The 24,939-nt window shown below is 31.9% G+C and overlaps 1 protein-coding gene across 1 annotated transcript in view; it reads right to left on the reverse strand.

Annotated features, from left to right (window-relative positions):
• LOC143076755 (mitochondrial fission process protein 1-like) overlaps window positions 1-24,871 on the reverse strand; it is a 67,339-nt gene extending 42,468 nt beyond the window's left edge. Inside the window, exon 1 of the mRNA XM_076252620.1 lies at window positions 24,744-24,871. Within this exon, the coding sequence (XP_076108735.1) occupies window positions 24,744-24,810 (67 nt within the window). The 5' untranslated portion in view covers window positions 24,811-24,871. The remainder of the gene's footprint in view (window positions 1-24,743) is intronic.
• Window positions 24,872-24,939: the final 68 nt, after the last annotated feature.

The following is a 24,939-nucleotide window of genomic DNA, read 5'->3' on the forward strand; positions in this document are numbered from 1 at the left end:
TATCCTACAGGATATAAGTCTAATAAGATAATCCCATGGGATTAAAAATATCCGATAGGATTAATAAATATCCTAAGGGATTTCATTACAGAAAAAAATATCCTGTGGGATAAAAAAGAATCCTAAGGGTAATAAATAAATCCTAAGGGAGATTAAAAATCCTGTGGGAGATCAAAGCAACACATAAGAGAGAAAAAATCCTATGGGAGAAAGAAATATCCTAAAGGAGAAATGAATATCCTATAGGAGAAATAAATATCCTATGGGAGAATGAAATATCTTATCAGAGATAAATCTATTTGTGAACAAAACCAAAGAACAGATAATAGTTTTATATGTTTTTGTAGTAAGTAAGGATATTATTTTATTGGACCAGACCAAATATTCCCAGATTTCATTGTTCAAGAATTGTTAATTTTTCTACCAATGACACAAATTCCCGATAATTTTACTTGGAGCTTGCATTGTGTTACTGCTACTGGTCCGTTTGTTATTTTATGTTTATTATTGCCATTTGCGTAGTTTCTACTGTTACCTATTCCCATATCTGACTCTGGCTTCTTTTAAACCGAGTTTTCTCTTTTTTATGCATTGTGGTTGTTTATTCCTCATTTGCTAAAGGAATAGGGGCCGGTTGAGATATCAAAAGTCATGAATATACATTCATCGCCTGGTTCAAAGCAGAAACCTTTATCCTTTGGTAATATCATGTGTTTTTTTTTCAATTAAATTCAAAAGTGCATTCTAGTGTTTAGTGTAGCAATCATTTCACTGAACTGTTATACATTATTGTTTAGTGACCAAAAGAGGTCCGCCTCCATGTGCGGAATTTTCTTTCTACATAGAGGACCCATCATTTTGAACTCATTAGGGTTCCTGTACTCACACGACTTGTTTTTTTTACTGAGACATGACTGTGACACCATCTGAACAAAATCTGTGAATAAAATCAGAAGCAATTTTAAAACAACACATGGTGTTGGGGCTAAGAATACCACCAGCTTTTCATTGAAAGTAATGACAAGACAGAAACATGCGTCCAATGGGTATATCCAATACACTACAATTACTTCAACAACTTTGAAAATCGTACATAAGTGTTTTTGATTTTTATTAAATATAGCTTGCTTTCCGTGAAGATATTTTTATTGTGGAGATGCCTGAATAGATTTGCCAGTAGCCATACTTCTTCGATTGTGTCCTCAATATGCATGTAGTATTTGCAACTGAACATTTACATTAACTTTCAACAATAAATTCTTCAACAAAATTTGATAATAACTGAAATTTTATGGAACTAAAAACTAGATGTTCTAAAGACAGTATTGTTCACATAGGTCTATGTGCATCTCTGACAACAGACACATCAACACGTTAGGCTAGAATAACATTCGTAACTAAAACTTTCAAAAAAATCATTATTGCTGATAATTTCAGAGATTAAAAGGAGAAATCATTTTGCTTTTGTTTAATCCGCTTCCAAATTTGTTTTCATGCGCATGGCTTTGATGGGCGCCAACTCTTAAGTTAGAATATGGTCAGCTTGTTAAAATGTTTATGTATTAAAAAGTTTTATCAAGAAAATGGAATAGAAATGTCGACAATAACAAATTGAGATATTATATGCTAAAAATAGATATAAATAAAGTCAGTGGTATGAGTGCTTATATTACAATTGATTTGGCAATGGAGAAAAAATTTTCCTATCCATCAAACTTTTAAAACTTTACACACTCTGTGTTCTCTTTGGTTTTTTTTTACATAAACCTATGTCAATTTCCAAGTTGTGGTCCCTTACGCGAAATTTTGTTAAAATTTGAAGACTATTAAAAATTCAATAGGTCAAAGAACAACCTTCAACATTTGAGGCTTTTTATAGCCAAGGCTTCGTTTAGTTTAAACATCTTTTATCTAAAAAAAAAAAAAAAAAACAGCCTTCAACACGGAGCCTTGGAAATTAGAAAATTTGCAGTTAGAGGCCCCAAGAATAGTAACAGGTCTACCAATATTTACAAAAACTGAAACTTTATATTCTGAGGTTGGCTGGGAATCTCTTTTTGAAAGAACAAAGAGAAGAAAATTACAGATGTTTTAAAACATTTAAAACCCGGCCACGTCCACTTGTATTTTTTGTCTATCTGACGAGTTAAGCCTTTTTCAACTGATTTTTAGCTCACCTGGCCCGAAGGGCCAAGTGAGCTTTTCTCATCACTTGGCGTCCGTCGTCCGTCGTCCGTCGTCCGTCGTCCGTCGTCGTCGTCCGTCGTTAACTGTTACAAAAATCTTCTCCTCTGAAACTACTGGGCTAATTTAAACCAAACTTGGTTACAATCATCATTAGGGTATCTAGTTTAAAAATTGTGTCCGGTGACCCGGCCAACCAACCAAGATGGCCGCCATGGCTAAAAATAGAACATAGGGGTAAAATGCAGTTTTTGGCTTATAACTCAAAAACCAAAGCATCTAGAGCAAATATGACATGGGGTAAAACTGTTTATCAGGTCAAGATCTATCTGCCCTGAAATTTTCAGACAAATCGGACAACCCGTTGTTGGGTTGCTGCCCCTGAATTAGTTATTTTATGGAAATTTTGCAGTTTTTGCTTATTATCTTGAATATTATTATAGATAGAGATAAACTGTAAACAGCAATAATGTTCATCAAAGTAAGATTTACAAATAAGTCAACATGACCGAAATGGTCAATTGACCACTTTAGGAGTTATTGCCCTTTATAGTCAATTTTTAACCATTTTTCGTAAATCTTAGTAATCTTTTACAAAAATCTTCTCCTCTGAAACTACTGGGCCAAATTTATCCAAACTTGGCCACAATTATCTTTGGGGTATTTTGTTTAAAAAATGTGTCCGGTGACCCGGCCAACCAACCAAGATGGCCGCCACGGCTAAAAATAGAACATAGGGGTAAAATGCAGTTTTTGGCTTATAACTCAAAAACCAAAGCATTTAGAGCAAATCTGACATTGGTAAAATTGTTTATCAGGTCAAGATCTATCTACCCTGAAATTTTCAGATGAATCTGACAACCTGTTGTTGGGTTGCTGCCCCTGAATTGGTAATTTTGAGGAAATTTTTCTGTTTTTGGTTATTATCTTGTATATTATTATAGATAGAGATAAACTGTAAACAGCCATTATGTTCAGCAAAGTAAGATTTACAAATGAGTGAACATGACCGAAATGGTCAGTTGACCCCTTTAGGAGTTATTGCCCTTTATAGTCAATTTTTAACCATTTTTCGTAAATCTTAGTAATCTTTTACAAAAATCTTCTCCTCTGAAACTACTGGGCCAAATTAATCCAAACTTATCCACAATCATCTTTGGGGTATCTAGTTTAAAAAATGTGTCCGATGACCTGGCCATTCAACCAAGATGGCCCCCATGGCTAAAAATAGAACATAGGGGTAAAATGCAGTTTTTGGCTTATAACTCAAAAACCAAAGCATTAAGAGCAAATCTGACATGGGGTTAAACTATTTATCAGGTCAAGATCTATCTGCCCCGAAATTTTCAGATGAATCAAACAACCCGTTGTTGGGTTGCTGCCCCTGAATTGGTAATTTTAAGGAAATTTTGCTGTTTTTGGTTATTGTCTTGAATATTATTATAGATAGAGATAAACTGTAAACAGCAATAATGTTCAGCAAAGTAAGATTTACAAATAAGTCAACATGAACGAAATGGTCAGTTGACCCCCTAAGGAGTTATTGTCCTTTATAGTCAATTTTCAACAATTTTTATAAAATTTGTAAATTTTTACTAACATTTTCCACTGAAACTACTGGGCCAAGTTCATTATAGATAGAGATAATTGTAAGCAGCAAGGATGTTCAGTAAAGTAAGATGTACAAACACATCACCATCACCAAAATACAATTTTGTCATGAATCCATCTGCTTCCTTTGTTTAATAGTCACATAGACCAAGGTGAGCGACACAGGCTCTTTAGAGCCTCTAGTTATAGTTCGTTCTTATGTTGTACTGTTATATCACTCTCCAAGGTTAGGGGGAGGGTTGGGATCCCGCTAACATGTTTAACACCGCCACATTATTTATGTATGTGCCTGTCCCAAGTCAGGAGCCTGTAATTCAGTGGTTGTCGTTTGTTTATGTGTTGCATATTTGTTTTTCGTTCATTATTTTACATAAATAAGGCCGTTAGTTTTCTCGTTTGAATTGTTTTACATTGTCTTATCGGGGCCTTTTAAAGCTGACTATGCGGTATGGGCTTTGCTTATTGTTGAAGGCCGTACGGTGACCTATAGTTGTTAATGTTTGTGTCATTTTGGTCTTTTGTGGATAGTTGTATCATTGGCAATCATGCCACATCTTCTTTTTTTATATGAACCAAAAGCATGCACCAGAATATCTATGTAATATTGTACCTCCTTGTGTACAAAGTACAACCAACTACCCGTTGCGAAATAGTCATGATATTATTGTTCCATTTTGTAGACTTTCCCTTACTACTGAATCGTTTATTCCCTCTACTATACGAGAATGGAATAAACTTAATCCAAAAAATCGCAGTGTCGACTCTATTTCTAAATTTAAGAAAGAATTAAAAAACGATAGTCTATTATGTAAAACTGAAACGTTTTATTTGTACGGCCCAATGAAATTAAATATTATCTTAACGCAATTTCTATGTTCCGCTTCATTCTTAAACAATGACCTATTTAGAGCTAATATTATAAAGGATCCTTCTTGCCATTGTGGGTCCGATATTGAGGATGTCTACCATTACTTCTTCGTTTGCCCAAAATACACATTATGCAGAAAAACCTTAACTGGCTGTCTGAAAACTTTGTTTTAGATACAAAACTATTAATTTGCGGACACTTAGAACTTTTGAACGAACAAAATATCCAAATTTTCAAACAAGTTCAAAATTTTATAAAAAGGTCAAACAGATTGCTTATGCCTTGACAGAGCGTTATTATTACTGACACGGAACGTCGTCGTTGTCATCAATTCACAAGTCATCGTCACGGAATTATACGACTTTTCAAACTTTCTTTTCCTCTTTTTACTTTCTCTCCTCTTTGTTCACCTATGAAAGCTAGTATTTATTTGTATAAACTATTTGTTTTATGTGCATGTCCATTATATCATACAATTATTGTAACTTTATATTGTATTATGGAGAAGACTTCATAAGTATGATTTACTTGTGTCTAATCCATTTTTCTTTAATTCAGCAAATAAAATATGTCTAAACTAAACTGAGCCTTGTCTATAAAAAGCCTCAAATGACACATGAACAACCGTTCAAACAGGAAAACCAACGGTCGAATCTATAAGCGAAACTAGAATCACTTATGAACTATACATTAGCAAACGACACCCACTGAATAACAGATATCTGACAAAGGACAGCTGCAAGCAAACAGTATAGGTGTATATGTTTAAAAGCCTTAAGTATACGGATAACTCAAAAGACTTAAGTTATAATGTTCTTAATGTTACCAGAACCGTATATATATATGTTAATTAAGATATGATATTTCTAAAACAATTTCTCGTCCTCAATATGCATGAAATACTTGCCACTGGACATTAAGCAACCAACAATCAACCAATCAAATTGTGCTTTAAAAATTAATTAAACAATATAAACCACAATTGTGTTCATCACTTGTTGTCAGTTGTCTGTTTGTACAAAATATACTGAATTCGTTTTTGTCCAGAAATATATCATTGAGACAAGTTCAAGTATGTAAATAAATGCATACGATATCGTGAGGTAGTTGAAATTATCCAGTAGAATCATTTTGTGTCCGTCGTCGTCTTTCATACATATCAAGTGTTGTATTCACTGTTAGCGTTAGGCATGGTCTCGAAATCATAGTCCCTATTTCGGTATTGACTAATCACGAAGGGGAAAAGGGGGGGGGGGGGGGGTCCACGGGTCAAACACCTTTTTCTTTATTAACAATAAACACTTTTTTTTTAAATTAAATAAACCGATGTATACTTCAGATGTTGAATCAAAAAAAGATTTCAAAACAATAATAAATCTTAAATTCAAAAGTATTTTATGGTAAACATATTTAATGTTAAGGTTATATTCTATGCAGTTATGTAATTTGACACTTGTCTTACGGTTTCGCTACTTTCGGCAAAATCTAAACATTGTTCAATAGGAAGTGTTTTTTTTTCTCTTTATCGTGTCTAGATTGTTTTGCACATTCGTCTATACTTTTATATATGTTGTTGTTTGTAATTTGATAATAGTGTTCCAAAAACGCAAATAGCTGGGTGACAACTATTATTTGCTTATGATAATGTCTTGGGATGACTCCGGACTCCGGACCATTATTTGTTCGCTTTGAATTACACGGAATTTCTGCCAAAGCTTAGTGAGTATTATTAGAATGTAGGACAAAAAGTCACAGGACAAAAAGTCACAGACTAAAAGTCACCAAAAAAAGTCACAGGTCAAAGTCAGAATTCATTTTTCTGATTATTTTCTTTGGGTAAAAAACGCTTATTTCTACAAAAATATGTTTGTATTGTTCTTGAACTATTATATATAAACCAACTTTGTAAACAACATGCATTTACCCAAAAAATATCAAAGATGATTAAATAATTGTTGAAAACAAACAAATATTTCAAGATATTTCTTTTACATATTCAAAAACTAATCAACATTTTATTTGTGACTTTTTGTCCTACCACTTTTGTGACTTTATGTGCTGTGACTTTCTGTCCGTTTACCTATTATTCAACCAGGTAAGTTTTCGCAAAAATGTGCTATCGAAAATACAGGTGAACGCATTAATTCGGCGCTAAAATGGTCTCTCATGTCGGCGCTATTATGTCCTTTAGTAGTTAATTTTTTTTCCTCCAAAAATCGAATTTCACGTTTCGGCATTTTCGTGCATTACTTTTCCGAGTGCTATAATTAGAATGAGTAGATACCACTTTTCCGCATTTTACCTGTATTTCACCTGTAAAAAGTGATAAAAACGATATATATATAACTGAGCCTTACGGTCTTATTAGCTATAGCACCAGTTCGTAAAAATGACCGCGAACGAATTGAATTCGTATGTCCGAACAGTTTGTCAAGTATGGTAGAGAAGAGATTACGAGGTTAGACTTCATAAAGTCAGTCGGCTATAAGTTTTACGCTTTGACCAATATGCATGTAAATTGGCTAAATTTACTGTAAAATAGTTTACTGCCGTTTTCTGTTTTATCTGCATGCATAATTTTATATAAACTTTTAGCGCTGAATATTGACTTTAAATATTTGAATTTGATGTGACTTACTGTACAGTCTTTTCCATGTTTTAGGGGGGGGGGGTTTGTTGGTGTGTGAGGGGGGTATGTCTTGTTTAATCGTAGAGAGACTTTATGATTGTAACTTTTCTGAAAATAAAAAGAATTGAAAAAGATAAAAAACAAAAACAAACAAAAAAACCATCTCGATAGCTACAGATAAAAACGTAAAGTTACAAATAAAAAAAGCTCGTTGGTGTAATTTAAAAAGACTAAATATTGATTTTAGTTATTGAACTTGAATAAGAATTTGTAACATTTATCCCACCTATGACACCTCTTAAAAAAGATGACTGGTAATGCTTTACAAATTTAACGTGGCAGTTTCTGAGACATGGAACATTCTGTATAGGTAGTGATTTACTTTGACATGTTTGGGTATTACAGCAGCGTTACATGTATATTACTTGTATATGGTAAGGTATACATGTATATATCTATTCCGAATTTCGTGACAATTAGGTTTTATTACATTCACAATTCTGCATTTTCTGTATTCCAAATTCACATTTTTTTTCAAACCAAATATCATTGATGATATGTAATTTTTGAAGGAAACAATTTTGACTATCAAATTGATTTCGTTGTTACTATTATATGTATTAAGTCATTGAAATTAAAAAAAAATCATACGGCTTGTCCACGAAGAACTGAAGCCGATATTATGGAGTATTATATGAATTGCATGTATGTAATAAAACAATCCAGTTAAGTGGTATAAGTTAAGGTCCCTCTTAAATCATGAATGGTCATGCTATAAAATCGGGAGAGTTTCTTTGACATGGTATACATTCTGTTGTGATTCACATTGATATTTCCGGGTGTTACAGAGCTACATGCATGCTACCCGTAGATGATAAAATGTAGCCCCATAAGATCTTGCGTATAGAGGTTCACGTTAATATTGGTACTTAAAACTTCTTTTTTCAATCATTCAGTTATTTTCTCTCGTGTAAATAGCCAAATTCTAATTATAGCACTTGATTTTTAATGTTCCCAAGAATAGTTCTTCCTTTAAAAATTACCCGTTGTTATTCAATACAAAAATATTTTGGTTTTATAACTTCTTCTTAAGATTTGTAAATTTGAACATCATTTATCATTTTATGACATCGAATTTAACCATTCTAAATGTATATGTTCAAAATTAGTATTTGGTAAACATCGGACCTTACCCTAAATATAATTCAATATTTCACAACGATCTATTTATATTTGCCAACGTCTTTAATATGCAATTTAACTTGTGTATTGAACTCGACTTTATTACTTATTGTCCATTCGAAATGACAGTCACACCTGACACGTGTACCCTAATGTGAGAATAATACACACATCGCATAGTTAAAGATAGTAAAAGGCAAATACTAAGCTTAATTTGAAGATTTACTTCATTTGTCCACCATATATGTCGAGAAATCAAATATTAAAACAAAAAATAAAGATTTAATTTTTAACAAGGATCTCTAGTTTAGAATTTCACTTTACCTTAGTTACTTTCATGGAACATCCTGATCAACAAGAAAGTAATGATACATTTTGCAAGATTTGAGAGACTTAGATAGCCATAAAGCAGTAAATGTAAGTTATAAAAAATGTAGTATAGACCTAAACACATTTTTTTTTCATTTCCCTTCAGCCGAGATTTTTTCCAAGAAAAAAAATCAGGAATCTAATAAATTGATAAAAAAGAACCATTTCAAGTAAAAGATGAATGTTGTACGAATTTAAGACTTTTAAAATGCAACTTCGTAAAAAAGTAATATATTAAAGAAATATTTTAGTGGTGAGTAGGATAACGTTTGATATTTATGGATGAAACGGAAAGCGGGGAGGTGGGGGTGGAGATACAATGAATTTTATAATAAACAGGCTGTGATCTTTAATTTTGATGAAAAAATACAGGATGTGCCATTCCATCCCCCCATCCCACCTTAAAAAATCGTAAAAATCGCACGTTTGTTGCCAAATACATGAATTTAATATTCAGTAGTGGGGGTCCCGGGGTTGGAACAACCCTTTTTTGGATGATCAATGCATTTAAATGGGACATAAAGTTGGACCCCACAATTGTTTTGTCCTGGATTTTGACCTGGATCCGTCACTGATATATATTCGATAACAATATAAACGTTTCAAAAGAATGCATTTCCTACTTTATTAGTACATGAAATGTTTATAAAAAATGTTTTTGTCTTATTATATATATTCAGGCATATACTTTAATTTTTTTTTAATTCATGATCGGGAATAAACACGTGTTACATTATGATTCAATCGCAGCTTACCGCCCAAAATTGATGACATAAGTTGAATGATTTTCTTCTAGATTTGCTGCTTATTTGGACGTGTATTACATGAACACTTTTTGTTTATAGGGATTTTATTTGAATTTTATTTACTTATTTCCTGTCTTATTTTTATTGAAATATACACGTCAGTATCACCATTTCTTTACTTTCAGCATTGTCCAAAATACTATTCATATCCAAATATTGAAGAACAATTTAATGACCGAATATTTTGCTTCATAAAGGGGCGGTGTGTTCTTTTTTTAGTGTATTACCTATTTACTTTTCAACGCCTTCACCCACTTTTTTTGGTTTAAATTAGCACTTTTACGGTATTCGAAAAATCAGGAGTTATGCAAAACATTAATTTGTCATCTGCTAGACCATAATAAATTATTCCCCTTTTTTGAAGCCAAGTTAAATGTCCCTTAATTAGTGTATATAATATGAATAGTATTTTACTGGAAATGTTTGAAAAAAGATATTGATGCTAACGTAATTATTTTGTTCAATAAAAAGAAAGGAAATAAGCCGGTGAACCAAAAAGTTCAAATCTAATTGAAAGTTAAAGTGCCCATGAACTCACTGATTATGCACGAGTGATTCTATTCATATAAAGTGTCCGTGTAACAACTAAAAAGAGTCCGTGTATCATATAAAAAGAATCCGTGTAACACCCATTAATGTACTGTTTGTTCTATATCTCTGCGTGGGCAACGTCGTACAAATTATTGATATCAATAGGTCAATCGAAAAAAAAACCTAAAATACTCCACTTATCATAAAAAGCTTCACAAATTCCAAGAAATGGTTTGACACGAAATCAATATATGTATCTGCTTTTAAACTATTCTATAATATATACATATAAATATATAACGTTAATTAAAACTGCGAAAAAAAAAACTGAATCCTTTTGTCGGTAAAAAACGGACAAACGAAATTGTAAAAAATATATATATTATCTTTAAAATGTATTAGTATATTTATTCTAGTTTATTAATCAAATGTTGATCACCAGCAGTATGTGTGCCTTACTAGTTTAATGTCGTGGACTGTGATGTTTGCTGTCACCTTCGAGACTTATTTGCAACGGTTCATTAAAATAGAGGGTCAGGATGGGGTCGATGAATAGAGAATAATGGATTAAAAGTGCCGAATAAAGGAAAAAAATAATGACTACAGAAAAATTAAGAAAAAAATAAGAAATAGAGAATGGCGAAGTGCTTATATATAGAGAACACAGAAAAAGACAGAAAAATTATAGTATTAAGGACCCCGTACAGGTCCTCATAAAATTGACACATCTTATTTTCACACCTAGCAGTTTCTGCGTATATACACATAGTGGTCAGCGTACATCTTCAATGTTCAATTAGGTGTGAAATTTTAATCTGGTAATTGAGATTAAATATAAAAGATGAATATTGTGATTATTTCATTAAAGTGTCGCATATTGCTCTTATAGTTAAAACAAAAATCAATAACCAGCCTTCATAGGTCCGTGTAACACTTATCAATTCAAAGTTTTAAAAAGTTTTAAAATTTTAGATTTTTGGATTTTTGATCAAAGTTTTAAAATATTAAAATTTCAAATTGTGTTAAAGTTTTGAAATTTTGAAATTTTAACCAAATTATTAAAATATCAAAACTCTAAATATCGTTTATAAATTTGATATTTTAGAAACTTGATCAAACTTTTAAAATACTAAACCTAACCTGCAATTTTGATTATTTCACTTTTTGAAAGTTTAATTTTTTAAATGTTTGCTTAAAATATCAAAAATAGAAAGGGGCGACAAGAGGGGTTAAACACCGTACCTGTAATCGCTGATGTAAACACGGCTCTGATAAGAACTATTCTTAGTTATAAATAAATAGCATGAAATATATCAAATCATTCTTAATAACAAAATAAATAATGAAAAGAAGAAGTCGGGTTTTTTTTATGAAACATATTATTAGACATCACATGGGATAACAGTATCCTGAAATTTTAAGGTTGTGCATCTATAAAAAAATATATAATTAAACCTATTTAAACCGGAATCAACTACGTTGATTTAAATCTCTTATATAAGGTTTAGCGTTTGAGATAAATAATTCAAAGCTATTTTGTGTTCCCAGTGCCCAACATTTAGAAGTATCAGTGAAAAATGACCAACTCGAAGTAAACCATATAGTATTATTCGCCTTTTTGACGTCGGTCGCATACAACTTAAAACGTTTTCCTTTCTTGTTTATCGATTGCAAAAGCCATGATGATAATATATTGCCTTTTATGATTTATTTCAGTTCCAATATAAGGAAGGAATACTTAATATATAGCGTTGCAATGAAAGTTGTGCTAGGTGTGTTTCAGCTTGCCCCTAGACAAAAAATGTACTGGTTCAGTGATTATAGACGTAATACTAAAATCCGAAATATAACAATGAACTAAAATCAAAATCATACAAGACTTATAAGGACAGAGGCTCCGGGATTGGGACAGGCGCACACATGCAGCGGGGTTTAACATGCTTCGTGAGATCACAACCCTCCCCCTATACCTCTAGCCAATAAAGAATGGAAAACACACAGTAATACGAACAGTAAAACGCACTTTAATAGAAAATACAAGTCCTATGTCAAAATAGGAAACAAACTAAGAAACTAATCAACATGACAATGATAATAAAATAACAAAGGACTACTATATATATAAGGCTAGCAGTTACTATCATACGCCAGCTTCAGACCTCAACTTATAAACTAATTGAAAGGTTTTATATGTCTTCATTATGCACACTCTCTCCCTGTTTTAATAATTTAAAATAGGTTGTTTACATACAAATTACTAAGAAACGTAAGATTCAACTTCCGAGGACAAAGTTTCCCTTATAGATGGATTTAAATATGTATTAACTTCACATTGGTCAAACACCTCTTTAATTGTTTCGTTCTTATTTTTCTTGAATTTCAAATTTGAGTTTCAGCGTTCCGTAGGTGAATTCTTTACTTAAAATTCAGCGTTTTACATTGTACTGGTTTTTCGAGAGCAACATAAGTGTACGGCCAAAAATGGAAAAAAATCAATCATGCAGCTGACAGTGTGGCTTCTCTTTGCACGCCCCATTCTGACTGGATGTACATGTGTACTTTTAGTTTGCTCAAAGTCGATTGTCGTACGATAACTTAAAAATACCCAAATAACAAAATGCAAATACGGGACAATAATATCCTTTAATACAAAAAAATCTATTCCTTTTGTTTACTATTATAAAACAGTGGTTGATTTATAACCTATAATGGAGCTACGTGTATGATAACCAGTTCAAACGTTGTCTTTAAGGGAGCAACCATTTAACTTATAAAGTGTGGTGAGGTTGTTTTGTCGAAGCACTAACAATTTTATTAAGTTTTTCATCGCTATTAATCAACTTGTCTGGTTCAAAATTTAACACTGAAAGGCATGGATAATTTTTCTTTTGTCCTCTGCTGGCACAGAATATTATATCATCAAATTAGGGATCAGAATATTTTAATGTACCATTATCGAAGCCCCTAGTGGTAATATCAAGTAAAAAAAACGGGGACTTTCTAAATATTGGTTCCCCAGAAGATTACCATTTATCGCTGATAGAAACTTTTGAACACAATTTTCAACTTTCAAAATGCCGGCATCTACAACTGGATAGATGGGTGCTTAATGTAATACAGCGGCAACTACATGTATTACATAAACATGAATGCAAGTTGGGTGCTTACTGTAGTACAGCGGTAACTATTACATAAATATGAATGCTCGTGAAAATAATGTTTATGGTATACGTTTATATATGATATGAAAGGTTTCAACTTTTACAAAACCAGAGCTATACTTTGGATTTAAAAGTTTACTTTATTTGGCCTTTTCAATTTTATTTGACTTTATTTGCCTTTTTAACTTCATTTGGTTCGAGTGTCAATGATAAGTCTTTTGTAGACGAAACGCGCGTCTGGCGCAAAAACCGGCAAAATTTATATTCTGGTATCCATCTATGATGAGTTTTTGTAGATACCTTGTAACAGTATCTTGGTTCCAATTTGCTGATATTGGATCTTAGTACCGTCTTAATTTCAGCGTAAATAAGATTATATTAAAAACCTCCCACACTGTGGACTAGCACAACCTTAATTAGGACACTATCATTCAGTATCATAAAACCAGCAGGTAAAATGGTCAATATCAGAGCCGTACGTCTGTTTTTTAAATAGATTATCTTCTTTTAAGAAATATTAATTTTGTCATCCAATTTTGCACCGCTTACACATGTCCGTTTTATTTCATACATAAACTTTTAAGTATCAGTATGTTTTTAATTCATATTGTTTCGTTTCGTTCCGCTTTTATTTCGTTCGCTTTTTACAGGTATCCCTCTTATTGCCCCTTTTCTATTTTGATATTTTAAGCAAACATTTAAAAAATCAAACTTTCAAAAAGTGAAATAATCAAAATTGCGCGTTAGGTTTAGTATTTTAAAAGTTTAAACAAATTTCTAAACTATCAAATTTATAAACGATATTTAGAATTTTGATATTTTAATAATTTGGTTAAAATTTCAAAATTTCAAAACTTTAACACAATTTGAAATTTTGATATTTTAAAACTCTGATCAAAATTCCAAAAATCTAAAATTTCAAAACTTTTTAAAACTTTGAATTGATAAGTGTTACACGGACCTTCATAGAATTACGAGACACTAAATTGACAATAAAATTAATTAAAATATATATAATTATGAATAAGTTACAACAAGGATATGTAAAGTTAGACACACATCTTTATCAATGAAATCCAGGATTTGTATAGTATGTAAAATAATATCCACATTTTATATAAGTAAAAAAATGAACCAATAAAATCTTTATCAAAATGCTAATAATGGCTTGCTAATATTGTGATGATAGATCTATATCTATAATACTAAAATTACGAGGTCCAATTTGTCAGCCGTCATCACGTAAAAACGACGAATCATAGAATTCAACTTTATATATAACTAATATAGTACAAAGGTGTAGATTAAAAATTACACCACTCCAGGCCATTTTGTTTTCCACGTACTTAATATTGCCTATAATTAAGAAGTTCCGGATCGAGTCCGCTATCGATACCAATAGTATATTCACCTGTTACCTATTACCTTATATGTACGTTCCGCATCTGACAGGCGCACCACCAAACGTTGTATTCAGGATTAATATGCTATATACACGGGTCATAACCACAGGGTTGACACTACTAAATTGTCAAATTGTTACCTATTGTAGTATTTTAATCAGTAAGACTTTCTAAGATAACAATACGAATACTAAAAATCTGGACTAAAAATAAGGTACAGTTTTCAATTTGTTAGTGGGCATGACGTAAAACAGCGAAGCAAGAATTCAGCTTTATTTATAACTTATATAGGACAATGCTGTTGGTTAAAAAATACACCATTCCAGGACCTTTTGTTTTCCAAATAATTAATATTATTGTTTCAGTTCGACGGGTTCAAACAGAAAGACTTGAAAGCAGAGAAAAACTGTGTATCTTATAATCGGCATGACTTTATCAGATGACAATACTAATACTAAAATAAGGCTTGCGCATAGTTATATACTTTAATTCAGTCACGGACCCGTGATATCACGGGTGTGTTCTAGTTATAATTAAAATTGTCAAGTGAAATGATCTTTTTAAAAGAAAATAAAGGGATATAAACTTGTCATATTATTTGAAGCACATCACAGTAACCTTTAAATAAGATACAAATATGCACATAGAAAGACAAAAAAAGTACTGAAGATATATTGGTTGTAAATCATAATTTCATAAAAACTTTTTTCTTCTAAGAAAAAAACTATTTAATGTACGAGCTAAAAACTTTTGTATGTATTTACAGTTCATATGAGCAATAACACCAAATCGTGCATTATACAAATCGCAATTTTTATTGATATTGTTTAAGGTTTTTTACATTTTTCTTCGGAAATATTAATATTTATGTGATTTAAAGGGAATTGTATGTCCTTTCTGCTCTTATCAAACTTCTTTAGTGTCCTTAGTGCTCCTTTGTGCACAAAGGAGGTCCTTTGCGGTGTTTTTAGAGACCCCATCTTTTCTATGTGTTCATTCTGTAATAGTCAATATGTTCACGTGATTTTTGAAAAAGTTCATATCGGAAGTCTGTATATAAAGGACAGATTATTAAAAAACGTATTTCGTTTTCCACACAGTTCGTTCTACAAAATTTACCAAGTCTATCACTAAATGGTATCTGCGGTATGGAATATCGTTCCGTCTTAACGGCTAGCGAAAATAACGATTTCGCAGATAAAAATATGAAAATGTTAAATAAAAATATTTAAACCTTTTTCACAAACTTTTTCCCAACGTGTACGCTTGGATGACATTTTTGTGACTTTCATCCTACTAATAAAAACATGTGCGACTTTTCCCTCAGCATACATGTGGATCATGGGATCAGTAGAAATACCGCAAAAGGACCTCCTTAGTGCACTAAAAACAAAAATGTGCACTAAGGACCTGAAGGAATGACACAACTATCGTAAAGGATATGGCATATAGAAATAGACTTTGTAAAAATTCGTAATTTCAAATTTTATAATTATGTCTTTTTAAAATAGACAGTTATCTAATATTTTCTCGACACGTGCCTCAATCAGTTGATTGGGCATCCCGTTGATTGTCACCTTTAGTGTAATCGGTAGAAATTCATGTTCGCTCAACCCTGACTCGTTTATAATCCGCTTGTATATACCAATTTTAAAATGTATATGGTATTTCAAATTGTTCTTTTATTTTTTTCGTTTTTTTTTGTTTCTGCCGTGTTTATTTTGTCTGGTATAATTTTTACTTCTAAGGTAATAGCGTCTGTTCAACTCTTTTCAGTTTGGGAAATTTTTATCCTTTTAATTTTAAAAATACAAATAATTGTAAACACTTCACGGAAAGGTGAGGATTGATATTTGGTTGCTTAACGTCCAGTAGCCAATACTTCATTCATTTTTCTGATGTCAGGAACCATGCCTTACCGCAAGGTTTTTAAAAGGATAGAACACAGGCAAATGCAAAAAGATTCTATTGACTATCTTTGCTGCCTAGGTCTCTATATAATGATTTATGTTTTATGGGATACTAAACTCCTGTTCTACAACAACAAATATATTCAGTTTAAGTAAGGTTTTAGTCTGATCTAAGTTCTGATGTGATTTACTGAAATTGTTTCACTCTATTGATAAGAGGTAGTACCAAACATGTTTACCTTTAACATGTGGTCAGGTTAAAAATACATATAGGGTTAAACACTTTCCTCGACATGTTTAGGAGAGGAACATATTTAGGGTTCGAACTTGTTTACAAATGCATTACAAGTATAAATATGTGTAGCTTTGTGTTTAGGCCCTAAACACATTTTTAAACTGTAAATATGACCTATTTATTTCTTACATCTACTTCAATTTTAACGTTTGTGGATAGGTGTTTCATTGACAGCCATACTACATCTCCTTTTGTTTATTTTTGTTGTATATATTTTTTTTCATTTTCCTTGTCTTTTAAAAAATATTTATTCCATTATAAATTTTATTTGATGCCGAAAATAAGAATACAGAGTTATTTGTTAAATGCTATAACTAAGCGAAGTAAAACAACCATTAATAATTGTGTATAAGAGCATTATAGATATTTATAAAATATTTAAAATACAAGCAGACATACCATTTGTGACACCAATTTCATTTATTTCCTAATCTTAAAGTCTTATATTTCCACAATTGTCCAGTTCTTTAGCGTCTCTTAATAATGGCAGAACGGGCTTTAGAGTCATATGATTAAGTTAACTAAATTATTTAGTTCTCCCACATTGTGAATTGTATTTCTTACATCACTGCTTATTACATTATACAATAAAATGGTATTCATCTTCAATTGTTGAATAAAGATGAATTGTTAAAAAAAAAAGCATTGACATCAGTTATAAAGTTATTGTTCATAGAAGACAGTTATGATTTATATTCTCTTTTAAAAAAGTAATATAGTATTTATCGCTTGGAGTTTTTCTATATTACATTTCTAGTCGGATTTCGAAGAACCCCACGGACGCCACATACTCTCATGTGTCTCTCAAGGTATAATGATAGTCTGTAAACTCTTGTGTTGTAAATAAGGAAATGAAATCGCAAAAGCTTTTTTTCTCAATTTGTATCTCAAAATTGGCTTCTTTAAATAAACAAAGAAGCTTACATAGCAATTTCCTTAGAAACAAAATAAAACAAAGGCAAAGTAAACACAAATTTCATTTATTTTTATTTTTCTTTAATAAACTTGAAATTATGCCACGCTAAACCGTTAGGTTTATTCAACAACAGCCATTAGTTAATCAATAAGTAACGATCAAAAGACAAATGTTTATTGGATAAGGTTGATCGAACATGATGATTTGAGATTTTGCAATAAGCCGTTGGTCACGTGCCGAGTGGCACGCGTTGATTAAAAAGTCATTTAACTTTACAATTACAATATTTATTGATACCAAACTTTATAGATATGAGGTATTAACTCATAGCCTCTTATATCCATGTTCTGTGTAATCTTAAAACATCGTTTTAGTGCAAAAAACATTCTTCTTAGTACACTAAGAAATCCTTTGCAGTATTTCTACACACCGGTAAATCATGTGGCCTATTCCCCCCATCCCGTTTATTAAAGTAAAAATGTATTACATGGTTGAGCAATATCGGGTAGTTATAATTTATGAATGCTATAGAATTCGTACAGATTAAAGACAAGGACTTATATACGTCCCTGTTGAAGATAAAGAATGAGAATATGCGCCTTAAGTACTGTAGTTTTACTTAGTCATGAATTGTGGTTCCATTTTGCAGGCTTTACCTGAATCGTTTATTCATTCTATAGTTCATGAGTGGAATAAACCCGATACAAAACATTTCAGTGTCAACTCTATATCTAAATTTGAGAAAGAATTGAAAACAAAAAACAATATCTTTTAGTAGGAAATTAAATATTAATTTATCTTAACGCAATTGCGATGCTTCGCTTTATTCTAAAACTATGAAATTTTTCCAGCTTATATTACAAATGACCTTTCTTGCCAATGTGTGTCAGATATTGTGTATCGGTACGTCTAAAAAAACAACACTGGACTTCCGGTACGAATGGGGACATAAAAAGTATACACAAGACAAGTTATGAATATGCATTCTACATAAATTTTTGATCTTATATTTTTTGTTTTGATAAAATCAATCCAATATTTGAGAAGCTATTTACAAAAACGTTAAATAAACTTTTCTTTTTGTTTCAACTTTATAATAAAACTAGTCCTCAATGTCACCTAATTTTACATAAAGTATATAAAATAAATAAAATGTTCTCTCTATTAAATATTTTGCCATCTACCAATTTCAATAGACATTTTTTTTTATTGTGTTCCAAGTTCTAAATCTACAAAAGAATAACTATTTTTGTAACATTGAATACAAAAGAAAGCTTCGCAAGTTAGACTGTTTTTGGCATAATTGTTTTTATTCCACATTTTGTTTTACAAATATATTTAGCCATTAAAACTCATCCTTGTCCCGTATGACATTTCCTGAACGAGTGAAAATCTGAAATAATTATTTTATTAAGCTCATCTTTATTGCGATAGCCTATTATTGAAAAAAGGGTCTAATTTAAAATTTCATGAAGTAAGATTCATACCACCAGAGACATTTAATATACTAGTAAACAATAGAAACGACACAAGGCAATATATTAATCATATAAAATAAAATTAGATACAACAGCTTTGCTCATTGTGGAAAGCCGTAAGATGACCTATAGTTGTTAATGTCTATGTCATTCGTCTCTTTGGCAATCATGCCACATCTTCTTTTTTTTATATAATTTGCGTTCATCAGCTTCATGTGCACTTTGGTGGAAAGCAATAGTTTGAAGTTGTCTCATTCACAATCGAACCACATCTACTTCTTTTTATTCTATCCAAAACCGGGAATTATAGCTGCAATAGGCATTGTTTTTGAGCGGATTAAGTAAAGAGTGGACAATATTTCTGTACACAAGTCTAATCAATGGGTTCGAAAAAAAGGGTATAAGAGTAAATATTGATGAGACAACAACCCAACAACACAGACAATCAAGACATTAAAAGTTAACAGTCATATGTTTTTTTTATTATAGAGAGATCCCTATACAGATTCAGATTCAATATTTTATTAGAGTCTCACCACTTGCAATACATATAATACAATCATCATAATGTATACATTGAATAAAACAGTAATTTTATAAATTAAAATACAAGTGCCATTATATAAAGAATTATGAGAGACTATAGAAATCAATATAAATTATTAACTATATATTTATCATGTCTATAAAACATTTCCATTATGTAAAACTATGAAACTACATTTATCATGTCTATAAAATATTTCAGGTCTGTAAAAACATATTTATCAATTAAGCATATAAAAAACTATTTCTTCTACTTAAAATATTAAAGCAGATCTTGGCAACCATATCAAAACAATCTGTACTTTTAAAAGGGTATATAAACTTCTCATACACCTTATCAAGCCAAAAAAAAAAAAACGTTCTATGTTTAAATAAAGTAAGGAGCTAATTTCATATTACCTGCCATTAAAAATATCACAAAAGGCACATATATATTTTGTGTGGATGAAAAGTTTAACCATACCATTTTTATAATATCAATTCGTGGAAATCAAACTAAGTACATGCAATAAAAATCAGAACAAGGAAAATACTTCTCTATTTATTAACTATAACTACTAGAGTAGAAAATGATCGTTGAATATGCCTTATGTCAAGACCTGTCCAGAGACAAATTCAAGTTCCAAATGTTATATGAATATGAACCGTGTTCTAGACTGATAGTGTCGAGAAAGATTTTTAGCGTGCTAGTTCACAAGGTAACACTCCGTATTAAGACATCATTTAGCAACTCGAGCACATACCAGTCGAGTTTTTTTTACAGATATATCATGTAATGGAGGGAAGTATAACTAAATTATTAATGCCACTTGCTAAGCGGAGGAACAGCAATTCTAAATTTTGACGTATTTGGTTTGACCCGGCCGGGATTTGAACCCACGATTTCCCGCACCAAGTGCAAAAACATAACCAAGAGAAATCTGAAGCTGTCAGAAAAATATAGTATCATACCAGATAAAACTACATTGTAAAATGCAATAAGTAACCCAATCTCAAAGAATTTTCCCTTTTATTTCAGGCAGCAAAATGCATTTAACCAATTGATATTATTGAAAACTGTATTTGAAAAACGATGGTCGATTTAAGCGTAGATTTCATGCACGAACGCTTTCTGCACATTTGGTACTCTTGCAGCAATTAATTGAAGGATCCATGTGTGACCAGCTGTTGCAAGGCTAAACTCACGAAGTTCTTTTTTTTATCCAATATATCCTCATTTTGCAAATTACCATTCCAAGTTCCATGTCCATTCTCCCAGTCGACCTTTTATATTTGCTATGAAAAGCCTACCTATTGTATTTAAGAAATAATTCATGGGGGCTTGAATATATCGTGATTTTACCACGGGTTGGCCCTTTATGACAAATATTTTACACCTGAGCGATAGCGAGGGGTAAAATATCGGCATAAAGGGACAACCCGTGGTAAAATCTAGATATATTCAAGCCCCCATGAATTATTTCGATTCTGATAGGACACATACGGCAATTCTTTTGGATCGAAGCGCTCTAGGTGTAGGCAAATATTTGCCGTTCCCATAAATAAACGCACTAATAAACTAGCGTAAAAGAACGGAGCAAACTGCATTAGTTACATGCTTAAACTATTTAAAATAATGTATTTAGACAGTTTTGGATGAATTTGAATGATAATTTATTTATATGTCTTATATGATGTACAATAAAGGGCTTTTGCCACATTTTAGCATCATTTGTGTATGTTTCCTTGTGATGATTTTCGGATTCACAAGCGTGTATTTTCCCGTAAAATGCTTACATTCTAACGTCATTGTTCTATGACGTCGGGTATCTCGTTCATAAAAAAGCATATGACGTGGGAGTACAATCGGAACAGCACTGGCAATATATTCATATTTTACCACGGGTGTGTACTCAAAGCGTTTGAAGGACGTCATGTTAGAATTATAATTAATGTGTTCTCGTTATGAACATACATGAAATATTTGCCACAAGACGTAAAACAAACAACATTTATTAAACACTCATTAAGTTAATAAATATCATGAAAACCATATACGAAGGCAAGATTTGCACAATCCTATAAAGTAATAGTTCCATGTATCCGTTTCGATACTTATGGAAACTTAAACGATCCTTTTCAGGTTTGCGTTCAATATCGTAGCAGCTACGTAGTGCGACGTAGATTTATGACTATTGAACGAGTAGCTAGCTTAGCTGCTATTAATATCTACGTAGCAGCTAGGCTAGCCACCCGTTCAATAGTCATAAATCTACATAGCCCTATATAGCCGATAAGATATTGAACGCAACCCAAGGTCGTGTTCAATATCGTAGCGGCTACGTAGCTGGTATAAATATCGATGTAGCAGCTAGGCTAAATACAAAGGTTGAGTTCAATATCGTAGCAGCTACGTAGTGATCAATATATATGTAGCAACTGGGCTGAGTTCAATATCATAACATGCAGGTACGTAGCGGCTACACAGCTGCTATATATATCTATATATATTGGTATTTTACAAACGTTAACAATCGTTAACGTTTGTAAAATACCAACAAAACTGACGAATTCATCTTAGATCACAATACGTATCAAAATTTAATCCTATGGGAGAAAAAATAATCCTATAGGACAAAGTTAATCCTAAGGGAAAACAAAATATCCGACAGGACAAAATTTATCCTAAGGGAGAGAAAAAAATCCAGTAGGAGAAAAAAATATCCTATGGGAGAAAAAACATCCCTCAGGACAAAATAAATCCCTTAGGAGAAAAAATTATCCTAAGGGACATTTGTTTCTGACAAAAAGTCGTTCATGATAATCCTATAGGATAAAAAAAATCCTATCGGATTTAACACTTTTTTTGAAAATCCTACGGGATTTTAAATCCCATAGGATATTAATTTTATCCCATAGGAGATAAATTTTCCTATCGGGATAGGATTTATATATCCTGTAGGATATAAAAAAAATCCTATGGGATTATGACTTTATCCTATAGGATTTCTGAAAATCCTGTAGGATTTTTAAAAATCCTATGGGAGAAAAAAATATCCTACAGGATTTTGTCACTGTTTTCACTCCAGTTGCCGAACCGGGCGAGCCACACCAAATTTTTTTTTGTATTGTGTTATTTATCCCCAGAGGTACATTATTGCCAAATTTGGTGATTCTACGACAAAAAAAAGTGTGGTTCCAATTTGCACTTATGAGAAGTGCAAATTAATCCAAGAACATGTTAATAGTATATTGTTATATTTTATTGTTTCAGATTAAAGGGACCAAGCTGTTAAAAACAATTATCTTTTTTATTTTTCATTTAAAATCTTTTATGTTTTACTTAGGCCAACTAAAATTAATTAGTAGATTTTCATCCAGATTTTTGAAAAAAATGGGGCGGGTGGGAGGATTTTATTTTTTAAATTTTATTTCATTTGAAACCCTTTTGTGACGAGTTCTTCATACCGTGTTGGTATAAGCAAATGTTAAATAATCTTATATCATGTATATACATGTATAAGGAATCGCGTACATAATTTTTCAAACTCTTAAATAAATATCTCTGATTGGCAACCACTGTAATACATGTAATTGCCGTAGAAACCTATTTCTGGTAAACATTAAAATCGTGGAGAAATGCTCTCTTCAGTTGGACTATACCTACACCACATTTATTTTGCTTTATAAGCAATGGTTTGTAGTCCCCATAAAATTAAGCAAATGTATTGTATGCATTCAAGTATTATGAGGACAGAATAAAATGAAAACACAAACAGTGTTGAAAGTTAAATAGGGTTGATGCAAGTACAATTACAATGTACATGATGTACAACATGAACTTAACAAAAATGAAGTTGTTGTTTAATGACTTTATTGAGGGTATTGGGACAGAGGGTGTTTGCTGTTTGTCAACAAAAAACGACAGTCATGGGTAAATCTAAGGGCTTGCTGTAATAAAATCGTATGCGAGTCGACTTTTTAAGCTCAATATACGGTCATAAATCTAACAAATTCGTGCTTGTGTCAATTTCTTTAATCCAGTCATGTTTTCTGTACCAATGTGTTCCACGATTCTTGCTCTTTGGATATCATTCAAAGTCCAAAAATTCTTGACACAAAATCATTGTATAAATAAATAAAATCCACGGTTTTCTAATCACCGAAATTTCAGTAACATACCGCGATTTGCGTTCTTGGACACAGCGTTTTACTCGTAACCCGAATATATCATTCCCTTCTCGTAACCAATCTCTATTCTCGATAGATGATGTTGTCATCAATGATCAGCAGAATATGTCGACTTAATCATTTTGGTTAGATTACTCGAAGAATAGCCTGGACGACGCGCAGCTAGATTGGGACGGGATGCCAGGCTAACTCGAAGAAGTACAAAACCGAATTTGAAACAGGAAGTTTTGAATGTAACGAAATTATCGATGGTTACCGGTAACGGACATGAACAAAATCCGGAAATCGTAATTTTTTTAAAATAAAAAAAATCGGGGCGCGACAATTTCAGAGGGGCGGGCGGGGAGGAAAATATATCAATTAATTTTAATTGGCCTTACACCAAAGCAATTTATAACAACAATCATGATTTTCCAATTATGCAACCGGAATTTGAATTAAAATTGGGCGCGAACGTGTAGAGTGCGAACGGACCTTGGGTGCGAACGTGCGAGGTGCGAACGTGTAGGGTGCGAAAGTGTATTGGGCGCGAACGAACCTGATACCATTGACAATCATACCACATGCCATGGAGAGGGGAGTCATTTTTGATTTGGACTATCCTGCCTGTAAGTTGTAACAACTTGTATTTTAAGACATTTGGTTTAACATCATTCAAGAGTACAATGTTTAAACTGTTCAGACCTAAATATCTAATAGGGGTTTCTCGGAACAGGTCAATTTTCTTTTCTTCATCTTCATTTTGCTCCATGGATGCTCTTGCAGACAGCGTCTAGAGTGGAAAACATCTGAGTGGTTCCGAAAGGGTTTGCAGAATAAGTGAACGATTTTAATTTCATCACATAAATGAAAGACTTAAAGGAGCAAATAATAATGATAT

This window comes from Mytilus galloprovincialis, chromosome 5 (genome assembly GCF_965363235.1).
Source record: "Mytilus galloprovincialis chromosome 5, xbMytGall1.hap1.1, whole genome shotgun sequence".
Classification (NCBI taxonomy): Eukaryota; Metazoa; Mollusca; class Bivalvia; order Mytilida; family Mytilidae; genus Mytilus; species Mytilus galloprovincialis.